General features: G+C 43.7%; 2 protein-coding genes across 4 annotated transcripts in view; one reads left to right on the plus strand and one right to left on the minus strand.

Moving 5' to 3' along the window:
- The first annotated feature begins 182 nt into the window (after positions 1 to 182).
- On the plus strand, positions 183 to 2,999 carry cdca3 (cell division cycle associated 3). Of its 2 annotated transcripts, none has more exons than XM_060064060.1 (6): positions 183 to 340; positions 622 to 787; positions 926 to 1,046; positions 1,139 to 2,095; positions 2,501 to 2,574; positions 2,750 to 2,999. In XM_060064060.1, the coding sequence occupies exons 2-6, from the start codon at positions 644 to 646 to the stop codon at positions 2,840 to 2,842; spliced, it is 1,389 nt and encodes a 462-aa protein (XP_059920043.1). In that variant the 5' UTR covers positions 183 to 340; positions 622 to 643; the 3' UTR covers positions 2,843 to 2,999. The 2 variants fall into 2 exon arrangements, with proteins under 2 accessions (XP_059920043.1, XP_059920044.1); XM_060064061.1 differs by having other exon boundaries at positions 926 to 1,037.
- Positions 3,000 to 3,922: 923 nt separating this feature from the next.
- The window catches only part of gnb3a (guanine nucleotide binding protein (G protein), beta polypeptide 3a), a 7,903-nt gene continuing 510 nt past the window's right edge, over positions 3,923 to 11,315 (minus strand). Inside the window, exons 1-9 of one of the 2 annotated variants that reach the window (XM_060064064.1) lie at positions 9,749 to 9,878; positions 8,408 to 8,536; positions 8,094 to 8,239; positions 7,640 to 7,703; positions 7,318 to 7,480; positions 7,089 to 7,155; positions 6,767 to 6,968; positions 5,633 to 5,849; positions 3,923 to 5,185 (exon numbers count right to left, since the gene is read on the minus strand). In XM_060064064.1, coding sequence (XP_059920047.1) covers positions 5,079 to 5,185; positions 5,633 to 5,849; positions 6,767 to 6,968; positions 7,089 to 7,155; positions 7,318 to 7,480; positions 7,640 to 7,703; positions 8,094 to 8,239; positions 8,408 to 8,464 — 1,023 coding nt within the window. In that variant the 5' untranslated portion in view covers positions 8,465 to 8,536; positions 9,749 to 9,878 and the 3' untranslated portion in view covers positions 3,923 to 5,078. Of the gene's footprint in view, positions 5,186 to 5,632; positions 5,850 to 6,766; positions 6,969 to 7,088; positions 7,156 to 7,317; positions 7,481 to 7,639; positions 7,704 to 8,093; positions 8,240 to 8,407; positions 8,537 to 9,748; positions 9,879 to 11,315 lie in introns of those variants that run through there. The other variant, XM_060064063.1, reaches the window with a different exon arrangement.

Raw genomic sequence — 11,315 nt, forward strand, 5'->3', positions numbered from 1 at the left:
TATGTGTGTGTGTGTGTGTGTATGTGTATATATATATATATATCCCATTATGTTAATATTGGTTGACTATTGCCCGATTGCTGTGCTATGCCTGCCTTCTTTCAGGGTCATTGTGGCAGTTGATTTCAAATATGTTATCATTTGGACGCCCCGCCCACGTCTTCGCGGGGTAGGTGCTGTTGGCCAATCCGTGTGAGGAGATGGTTTCCTGGGAAGCTGACTGGTTGGTTTGAAAAATAGCAAGCACGCTTACCTCGATTTAAAGTTTTAAAGCACATCACAGGGGAAGTGTACTCAGTTTGTATTTCATCTGCTCATAGGACTACGTATCTCTGCTAAGGTAAGCTAAACAGTCTGGTATCATTGATTTGGAAAGTTTTCCTTTTAGTTATGCTTCTTTGCTGAAACATTGTTGGTTAATAATACGCAATTAACGTTAAGGTTAAACAACGTTTAGTTACTTTCGATAACGAATACAAAGCAAACTACTTGTTGGCTAGCATGCTAAAGGTATTGCTGCCAGTGATCATTAAAACATGTTTTCGTTAAAGACACGGTAACGTTATTTCAGCATAACTTGCAAGTAAAACTAAGTTTACATTTGTAACTTGCCCATTGCAGCAATAATCTTCAACTCGGCATAATGGGATCCAGCGAAAGTAAATTGTCAGTCGCTTCAACGCCAAAACCCGAACCAGAAGCTCACAGATGTATCCAAACGCTCAGACACAGCGAGGTCATGGATCCTCGGTCTCCGTCCACGCGTATCGACCGCACACCTATCCAGGTAACGATTGCCCGATAGTTTGATTCATAACTGCCTGTTTTCTGACTGGATGAGTCTAAGTGTTGACAACGTAAATGCAGTGAGAATGTTTTTTGTGAATTGGTCGAAGCATATAAAATAAGTTTTTACTACTTTTAGGTGACTGGGCCTTTTTCCAAAACATCTGTGGAGGAAAACAATGAGTGTCCACAGCAGTCGTTCGACCCCAGGTCACCTACTATTGGCGTTGTCCGCACTCCTGCTAGAAATGGTATGAGAGGTAACTACAAATTTAAGCACATGCCTTGAGTTCACTATTTAAACATTTGTAAATATCATGGGAAACCTCATTCAAACATTTATTCTCTGCAGAAACCGTCGACTCCTTTGCTTGTCGCCTGGGCAGGCTTTTCCACAGTGAGGTCTCAGACCAAGTCCCACAGGGGAATTTCCTTCCTCCCTGCCTCAACATGGAGGAGGAGGAGGTTATGGAAGGAGAGGGTGTTGTGGGTAACGAACAGAGCTCCGGTGAACCTCTCCTCTCTCGCCAGCCCTCAAAAACCTTGACCGCCATGGCCGAGCATGCCACTCTCCTCACCACCCCAGTGCTGCCTGTCGACTGTGTGGGTTCCTCCAGTCCCTTTGTCATCCTGGAGAAGGCAGAGGAGGAGGCCCACATGAACACGGAGGACCTGAGTGTGGAGGAGGCGGAGGAGGCCAAGGAGTCTCCCCTTCACAAGAGGCTGAGCATGAGTCTGATCACGTGCCACGAGGGAGCCTCGCCGGCTCAGATCTTCACCGAGGTCGAGGTCCACGTCGGCCCAACCTCGCCTCTAGCCAAGGCCGCCACCACAGAGGAGCACATCCACTCCTCCGTGGTCCCTGCCGTTACCATCGACGCTGAAGCCCCGCCCTGCCCCGCCCAGGTTTCCAGTATTGAAGTGGCAGCTGTGGACGACGCCCCTGTCGTACCGACGTCCCCAGAGCGTCCCGAAGAGGCGGCGCAAGCGCCTGCAGGAGAGCAACCGGCAACGGACGCACCGCAGTGTGCCGCCGCTACCCTCTCACTACCAGTGGCGTCGTGCCCGGCCCCGAGCCGTGATCAGCCGCGGCCCTGCACCGGGATCCAGTGCCCCACCTTTGACCCCAGGAGCCCCAGTCAGGTGGTGTTCAAGCCCCAGTGGTTGGGAAAGGGCTTCGGCACCGCGGGCCTCAGAGCCAGGGGAGTGAGGGCGTCAAAGGGGGGCTCCTCGCCCCTGGCGGTCCGTGTGACAGTCAATAACGTCAACAACGAGAACAAGGGAAAGTCCACCAAAACTAAGCAGAAAGGTCTGTGTATAAAAGTCTTCTTCTTTCCCTTTTTAATGTTGTGTATTTTATTTATTTATTTTTTATATATAAATAAAAAAATAGCGCATGAAAACCATGACAAATTAAGGATTGCATCTCGGTTTTCCCTGATGTGACTTACAGACTTGTCTAAATGTGATGCATTTTGTTTCAGATCTTAAGAGATTAGTTCTTGCTCAGGGCTCCAAATGTCTTTAACGTTTTCAAACCATGTGGGAGGGGCTTGTGTCTCCTCCCCAAATTCTAGACCGTTGACTGACTCGGCCTAGAAAAATATTAATCATTACCCATACCTCTGGCATTAACTCGGTTGTGGGAAAGGAATGAGGCTAAACTGTGCACAATGTAACTCCTTATGTTTCATTCCCCCCATCTTAATTTCAGCCAATGGACTTTCTGAGGGCCGCTCTCCATTGCAGATGCTTAAGAACAACTCGCCCCGGGACAAGCAGTCTCAGGTGAATCATCCATGCAGTTCTTGACAAATGACCATGGTTTCCTCTAATTGACACTTTCTGCAATAAGTAAAGTGATCAATCTGTGAATTGACGATTGCCAGTCTTGCCAAGATTCAGTGGTTTAATTCCAGCTGGTCTTTGTTAACCCATCTTTCGTTTTGGTTACTCATTTCAGATGAGGCTGAAGGCGTCCACGCCGGAAAGACAGAGGCCTGGTCAGGTGGAGCGACGGGCCCTGACCGTAGCTCTGGATCAGGAGAACCGATGATGACGAGGAACCCCCATCTAAAGCTTTTTGTGTTGTACAAACAATCTTTTAAGTGTTCACTGTCAAAGTTTATTGTTTTTGTTTTTTCAACCTCTGCTTTACCTATCAGTCCATGTTTTGCATCCTTTTTGTAAATAAATAAATGTATCTGCTTTTATTTTTGTGCCTTTTTTCAGTCACTCGTGATTTAAACAATCCCGCTCAATGTGCCTTAGAATGTACCGGCATGTGTTATCGCTGTCACACAGATGAAATGCTGAACAAACTTGTATGCATGGCTAATTGCTATAGGCCCAAACACATGTTTGTTTTCTTAAAGGTTGGGTATGGAATTGGATTTTTTGGCCATTTTTGCAGAATTACTTGAAATCCTTATCATAACCCACTTACAGCCACTGAGTTAGAAGTACTGACATGAAAATTAAACAAGTCAATCATCTGTGGAACGGGCAGGGCTCGAAAAACTCCAGCCAATGATTTCCAGAGCCACCGAGTTGAATTGGACAGTAAGTACGTCAATCAAACGGTCGTACTGTACTCCCCCCTCCCCCGCGCGTGACCCCTTCGTGCAGTACTCGTGACCCAGAGCAAGCTCCTGTTTGTTATCCTGCGGTAGCTACTGGAACTAGTTAATCCACATTTGGACCTAGCAGTAGAAGACAATTTCCATGGCAGACAAGACGCCACCATCCCCATGTTTTTTTTTTTTAATGTTGCCATGTTGTTTAACGAAAACCTACCCTAGCCTGGCTCGCTCTCGCGCATCTGTGTTCGCGCTCGTGCATGATTGCGCGTCTAGGTACTTGGAATGGGTGGAGTCAGCGTTTAAGGAGAGGGGGTAGGACCATTTGAGTTGTGTATTTTCAAAATCTGCTGGCCTTTCGCAAATCCCATACCCAACCTTTAACTGGTTCAGGCTTAGATGATTGTGTTTAATGAGCTAGTGTAAACTAAACTATTTGATCTAATCCTGCAATTGGGTTGGATTAGCAAATTGTTGCTATGAACAAGAATTACTGAACTAGAACTAGAATTACCCTAGTTGGCTTTTTAGTTGTATGAAATAATTGAAGACTCCTCTGTGATGCAGAATTCCACATTTATTAGAAATGATTCAGAAAGGTACTATGGCATTGCCAAGCACAGCATGTATCCAGTGTGGACGAAAGGCAGTCCGAATCCTAGTGAGACCTGGTGCTCTATGGAAACCAATGCAGTTATGTAAATTCTGGAGGGTTTTAAAAGGGAAACGAAAGCATACAGATTATGATGTTCATTTGCATATTGTATCCTTTATCATACACGTACGCACGCACGGACACTGGTACACCCCATGTCCTCTGATAAATCTAAAAAGACAGGTCATTTTTCTTTTGTAAGTGCTCAGCGAGGCATGCGTTTTCATTGGATAATCCGTTCTGAATCCGACGGCTGACTCAAAGCACTTCTCCTGACTAGCTAGTGGCGGAATAGGGCAAAAAACATCACTCCCTCAAGTAAACATCGTCTATCAAACACACACACATACAAAAACAACTCATTGACATCAAATGTAGACAGACTCACTAATCCATTCTATGAGGGTATTTAGAAAATGGAAAGAAAAAATATAGGATAAGGAACCAGACTCGAGGAAATAACTACCGTAGGCCTACTCAAAAGTTTGAGACAAAAACGCAACTGCTCAAAAATGATTAGTTATTTTAACTTATTGTATGATATAGACTATGCTTTTACCCTGCATTGCCTACTTAAGTCGTACTGGGACAGGTATCATGTGTATATCTCACTCAATTACTACTTTTTCCATTTGGCAACTGGTGATAGGTGGTTCTTCCAATGACAGCAAGAAATGTGCATATGGTAATCAATTTGAATCTTGAGTATACACCACCTTTGATTAGATCCCCAGCACTACCCACGCACCCTACCCCACCTCCAAGCCTATAACTTGACAGAAACCAAAAGTGGGAGAGATCAAAGTTATTTAAGAGCATTAACTCATTCCCTCTACTCGACCCCTTCTCAAACATCTGATAGGACTTGGCACAGTAAATATCATCTTTTCTTTCTCTAATGTTAAATGTGTTATCTTTACGTCCTCAGCCCATATCCCTCCCTAGATCACCCATTCTTCCCCCTTGTGTGTGCGTCTGCTGTTTTTGACTTCGTGGCAGGTTTCGGTCAGACTCCCCTATTTTCTCCCGCTGGGTTTCTGTTGCTGGGTACGAGGTTGTCAGTTCCATATCTTGAGGAAGTTGTCCCATGAGCCCGTGCAACACGCCATCCCATCTGTGGACACTCCGATGCAGCTCACTCTGTTGTCGTGACCGGCCAACACGCCTGAGAAACACAGGATTCAAATATTATTTACATATAACATTTACGTGTATTGTGTTTAATTGTTGAGCAATAATAGAATTCCAGCCCATTCTTGAAAGGGTTTCCCTGTTGAACAAATGTGAAAGAGAACGTACAAACATTGTCTCAAAGTTATCTTGCGTCCAAATGGAAACATCATTGCATCAACACAAGGATTTTATACTCTTTAATCAAACTGTTGTTAAAATAATTTTGTTGTCCATAATAGCTAGTAAGTATAACGAAATATAGATGGCTAGGTACTTTATTCATCCCCAAAGGGAAATGAAGGAGTTAATGGATAAAGTACCATCCATCTATATTTTGTTATATTGTCTAGCTACTACACGCATACTTTTCCAGTGCAATACAGATGCTTCCATCCCTTTCTCTCCTCTGCGTCCTCCGGCCTCCCCATGGTTCACTCACCCACTCTCTCCGCCTTCAGGGTGTCCCAGATGTTGACGTTGAAATCGTCGTAGCCGGCCAGCAGCAGGCGCCCGGACCGGGACGGGGCTAGGGAGGTGACCCCGCACATGATGCTTGAGTCCTGGTAGGTGATGAGCTCCTGGTCTGCCCGGATGTCATACATCTTACAGGTGCCGTCGTCAGACCCCGTGATCACAGCGTTTCCGTTGGGGAAGAACTACAAGGGACAGGTTGGAGCATTTAGTCTAGGGGGCACATTTTGTTACACCCTAGGGGGGAGACTACAGACATGGAGTTTCTTCAAGAGCGTTTTTTGGAGGGGACATCAATAATATCCCAAAGATGTATCAAGTGATCTGCTGTAACAGACACACAGCCATTAAAACTAGCTCAAGATAAATATGAATGAATCAATTTAAGGACATCCCTATCCATATTTATAATATATATATATATAATACCATGTATTCTTTACAGAGAAGCATATCCACAAATACAGCACCATTCTACTCAGAAAATAGACATAAAGGTATAACAGGCAAATCGTGTGTGCAATATACACATATATATATAATTTATATTGGGGGGTACAACTTCATGTTTTTCAGAAGTTGGAGGGGACACGTCCCCAACGGGACCTGGGCCCATGCATTAAGTCCATTGTTCACAATCTAGTTTCCAGCTCACCATTAGGTGAGAACCGGCATACTGGTTGGGAACCACTGCATCGGGGAACCCTTGTGTGCCTTGAGGCAAGACTGGGTGTGCCAATGTGAAATGCTATGGGATTCATAATCCTGACAGGCTACTAATATATATCATAAATATAAGTACTATTTATGATTTGGCTTACAATCAATTAATATTGCATGTAGGCTAATGCTAATTTCAGATCCTTTCAATGAATATTTAGCCTATAATACAATTGACTCTGATTTGTCTGTATCTTTACCCATGTGATTATTTTTTGACAGTCGAATGTGTGTGAAATATTGTGCTAATTGAAAATAACCTTATTTCTACAATATCCTGGTCATAATGTGTGACAATTTTCTTAGTAATTCCCTCAACATGCATGAAGTCCCTTTGGATGAAAGCATGTGCTAAATGGCTCCATAGTAACTACATCCTCACCCCGATGGAGTTGATGTCGCTCTCGTGGCCTGAGAAGGTCTGTCTGCACACACCCTCTCGGATGTCCCACAGCTTGGCGGTGTAGTCGCACGCCCCGGAGATGAACTGGTTAAAGTCCGGGGACACGGCAAGAGACATGGCATCCCCCAGGTGACCAGCAAACACCGTCTTCTGCGTGCCGGTCTCGATGTCCCACAGCACGCTAGACCATCGGGGAGGGGGAAAGGGGGATGTAAGTGGAGATCATGGACGGGTCAAGCTGCTCCGGAAGTAACACCTAGATCAGATCTACTGTCTGGCAGCAGTCGCATCCATCGCTTACCAAGTGCAGTCCCCTGAGCTGGTGATGATCTCGCTGTCACTGATGAAACGGCAGCAGGAAAGGTAACCTGGAGACCCACAGAGGAGCTTCATGGTTAGAATGGACCAAACTTTAGATTTGCTGTGGTGCTTTGCATATGTACGTCACCATGAGTCCTTGATCAAAAAAACACAACAACAACAACAACAACAGTAGTGTTAAAACAACTCCTCGGGATGGGAGCTCATACCGGTGTGGGCAGCCAGCTCGCGCATGACCTTCACGTTGCCGTCCTTGCCCTTGAGGTTGTAGATGGAGCACATGTTGTCCAGACCGCCACAGGCCACCATGTTCCCAGAGGGGGCATAGGCACAGGTCATGACCCATGAGGACTTCAGAGGGATGGCGCTCACCTGAAGAGTCACAGTGGATCACACCTTAAGTCCTCCCTAATGATCTCTCAGTCAGAGTCTCACACACACTCCAAATGCAAAACTTGAAGGGTAGGGTTTGTTGGTGTTGCATAGGGAGTTAGGTAACCTAAGCCTTCAGTAGAAACTAGGCCTGTTTACCTTGTTGGTAGTAATGGTGTCCCACACGATGAGTTTACCATCTTGGGAAGCACTCACACACAGCCTGGTCAAGAAAAAACAAAGAATGAAAAAAATAAAATGAAGAATGGTTGAATAAAAAAATAAAAAGTACATACATACAGAGTTGAAACACACATTGAGTTAGACATTGGAGCAATGTATACGAGCCATCCTGGCTATTTAATCAGATTCAAGTATCCAATGAAAAGTAGTGTCAATCCAATGCACCAATTCAAACTAAGTCCTGGTTACACTGGCTGGCTGTATTTAAATATAATCACCCTCTTTGTGGTTTCATCTTTCATTTTCTACATAGCAGCAGTAGCTAAACAGGGGACCTTCATAACATAATCCAGTAGTTCAGTGTTGGCTATTTGTTTCTATATATACAGCATATAAAAGCTACTCCTATATATCTACAAACAGTGTTTACTTGGACTCTGTGCCCCAGTGCATGGCGTAGATCTTGGCCAGGTGACCCCTGAGGGTCTTCCTGGTCTTCAGCTGGACCCGGCTCACCACGGTGACCGACGCTGTGGCCTCCTGCAGGGAGGTGTCCTGAAAGCCCTTACGGACCTCCTGGGGGCGCCAAGCACAAACACACACACAGGAACGCACACAAACACACAGGTCAACACTCATTCATCAGTATTAGCGTTTAAGAAACACATCTAGAAACAATGATACTTTTTTGTTTTGTTTTCATGAAAATAAGGAATATGAATGGGTAAACATATATACACCTACAGTGATCTGATCTTTTATGTTTTCTGCCTCTTTTCTCATTTCCTCTAGTTCACCCATGGTGCTGGCTCTCAGGAACTGTCCCCGAAGCAGACGGAGAGACAGGCGACGGGCTTATGCAAAACGCTGGAGCTGAAGGACAAAGAGAGGAAGAAGACAGGAAAGGGGAGAATAACAATATGTTTGTTAAATTCTGGAACTGTGTGATGTGAAGCAATCCACTGCTGACTGATAAAGTTCCTTGTTTTACTCCCGGCTGCCTCCAGCATCACTGTCCCACCTGCATATTCCTGAAAGAGTTTGGACCTGGGCTACTGGCTCTGTTTTTCTAAGCCACGGCTGCTTTGCAATTCAAACTCACCTTAAACTACTTTGCAAACATCCACACACAAAGACAAAGATACCCATAGGTCATGGTGCGTGTGTGAATAATAACACACGCACACACCGACACTTATACACACACGCACACACAAAAGCTTATAGACACACGCACACACACATACACACACGCACACACACACACACACACACACACACACACACACACACACACACACACACACACACACACAAACGCTCATACATACACACATAAACACACACAAACAAAGACAGGAGTGCATGTGAGCGTGTGCACACAAGCACACATTCTAAGTTTCAGCGTTGATGAATAATTATAATATTTAGGCATAACAATCCGAATCCTCTATCTTTAGACAACGTGACTCTAGAGCACATATCCACACCCAGACAGCAAGCATGCCCAAACCAGTATGTCCTGAAACAAAATCCTCAACAAGATATTTACACTAACACGTTTTACTGTGTCACACACCCTTCAACAAACTCAAACACAGGTACAGTACACAGTATATTTAGATGGTTTGCATCTGCTTTTTTTTAATGTAATATCTGTGAATTGTATCTTCTATTAAGCTGTGACGGTTGATGGCGGTTGAATGTGGTAATGGTACGATTAAAGTAATAATTTTTAGCTGTGAAGTAATCACCTAATGGACAAACTGAAGCTAATACACTGTGGGAAATATAATCCAGGCAAATAAATGAGTGAGGTGCGCAATACATTTGCATAATTTCTAAATCATGATAATCTTGAATAGATGTAAAATAGATAGATGTAAAATCACTAAATACGTTTTTGTGATTGATTCTAGGAAGATTCTTTTAAAATGAAGGTCCCAATTATTTAGCCTACACCCTCACACAACATCCTGGATACCACCACCCACCAGGTCTACCTTCAAAACCAGGGGGAAAACTAAATACAGTTTTTGTTTATTCCTTAGCGTCAATTCGAATTTCCTAATTAATTTATCTTACCTTGCAAATTGATAGGGCGCAACGTTCCCCGTAAAGGTCCCTCAAGCAATCTCTTTCTCTCTATCTGTGTGTTTGAATGTGTGTCAAAACTCCTGACCCGCTTCATTTGCCTATTATTTGTTTGAAGAGAGAAGGAGGGAGGGACTATGTGGAAGAGACATATTTTTCGGGATTGACTGAAACCAAAAGCTACCGCAGGAGTTAACAATAGTTTGATGAAATCTGGCTTACCCAGGCCAATCTTTTTGTTTAAACAAACTCCAACTGGTCAAGTGTTTTTTTTGTGATTACATGGGATTTGAAGAAAGAGTCCCCATCAAAATATAACTAGCAAATGATTGTCTTCCAGTGGATGACGGTGATATCCAGGGGACGCTATGGTTTATTCCAGAAGATTTAGGATGCAGTAATGGTGTTTATTGTGAAGGCTTGAGTGTTTTAGCTGTGCCCTTTTTGCCATTCTGTACTGCCATTGTTCTGTGTGATTAAATGAGTGTGCTAGGGATGGGATAGTGGAGTGCATTAACGCAGACAGACAGTCAGACTGACAGACAGGGAGGGAGGGAGGAGGGAGGGAGGACGATGGAGGGGCAGTAAGAGGCCAGTCAGCAGCAGCAGTAGAGTGAGTTTTAAATCCTAGCGGCTGAGATTTTAAAGGGAAGCCTTTTGAATCAAATCTGCTCTCATCCGATTATTGACTGCTCTTTGCATCTGCGTAAGGGACGGACAGAGGGAGGGACGGAGAAAGGGAGGGAAGGGGGATAGTGGGATGAGAATGGAGGGGTGGGGGAGAGAGATCATGACTTGAGAAAGGCAGATTGTGTGAGGTGGGACATTCTTTTTCTCCTGTGTATGGCCTGGCTGGTGAACAGAGATTTGTTGGAATATTTACTCCTGTGAACCACAACCCAAAATGAATATACATAAAACACAAAACACACAACTCCTTAGTGGCAGTATTTGTGATCATATAAAATGTCTTGAATATATCAAATATATAAAATTAACCAAAAGTTATGAACTATAGTCTAGTTTCTTCAACTGACCTATTTTTGTCTTTAACACAATAATGTATTGTTTCAATGTCCCTAACCCATGTCAGCTTTATTTATATGAGATATGCTATGGTTAAGTCAACCCGATTATGCAAAATGTGACTTATTGCAGGATACAACACATATTTTTACATTTATCAATCAGAATCCAAAATATGAAAAAAACGAACAAAATAATATTTTCTTTAGATATGCCCTCCTGCAGGGATTTTAACTTCATCCTCCCAACATCTCAAGCTGATCTCATGCACATTGTTTTGTGGTGCACAAGTTACATAATAAAATAAATATAATCAAATCCAGTAAATTCAAAGTCTGATCCTTATGGCTGTCCTCTGGTGATATAGGTCTCATAAGATAGGTCAAACTAACTTAAGTCACCTTTTTACTTTTACAAACATGTTGTCAAACCTCAAAGAGGGACATCAAGATATTTCATTTCAAAAGAAAGCTCAAACCTTGGAAGACATACAATGATTCCATGACATGACTGTTACTGCTTACAGCTCTTA

This window comes from Gadus macrocephalus, chromosome 11, assembly GCF_031168955.1.
Source record: "Gadus macrocephalus chromosome 11, ASM3116895v1".
NCBI lineage: Eukaryota > Metazoa > Chordata > Actinopteri > Gadiformes > Gadidae > Gadus > Gadus macrocephalus.

Coding starts and splice junctions, on each gene's coding strand:
- cdca3 (XM_060064060.1), top strand. CDS start 644: ATGGGATCCAGCGAAAGTAAATTGTCAGTCGCTTCAACGCCAAAACCC. Junction 788..925: donor TCGACCGCACACCTATCCAG/GTAACGATTGCC, acceptor TACTACTTTTAG/GTGACTGGGCCTTTTTCCAA. Junction 1,047..1,138: donor TGCTAGAAATGGTATGAGAG/GTAACTACAAAT, acceptor TATTCTCTGCAG/AAACCGTCGACTCCTTTGCT.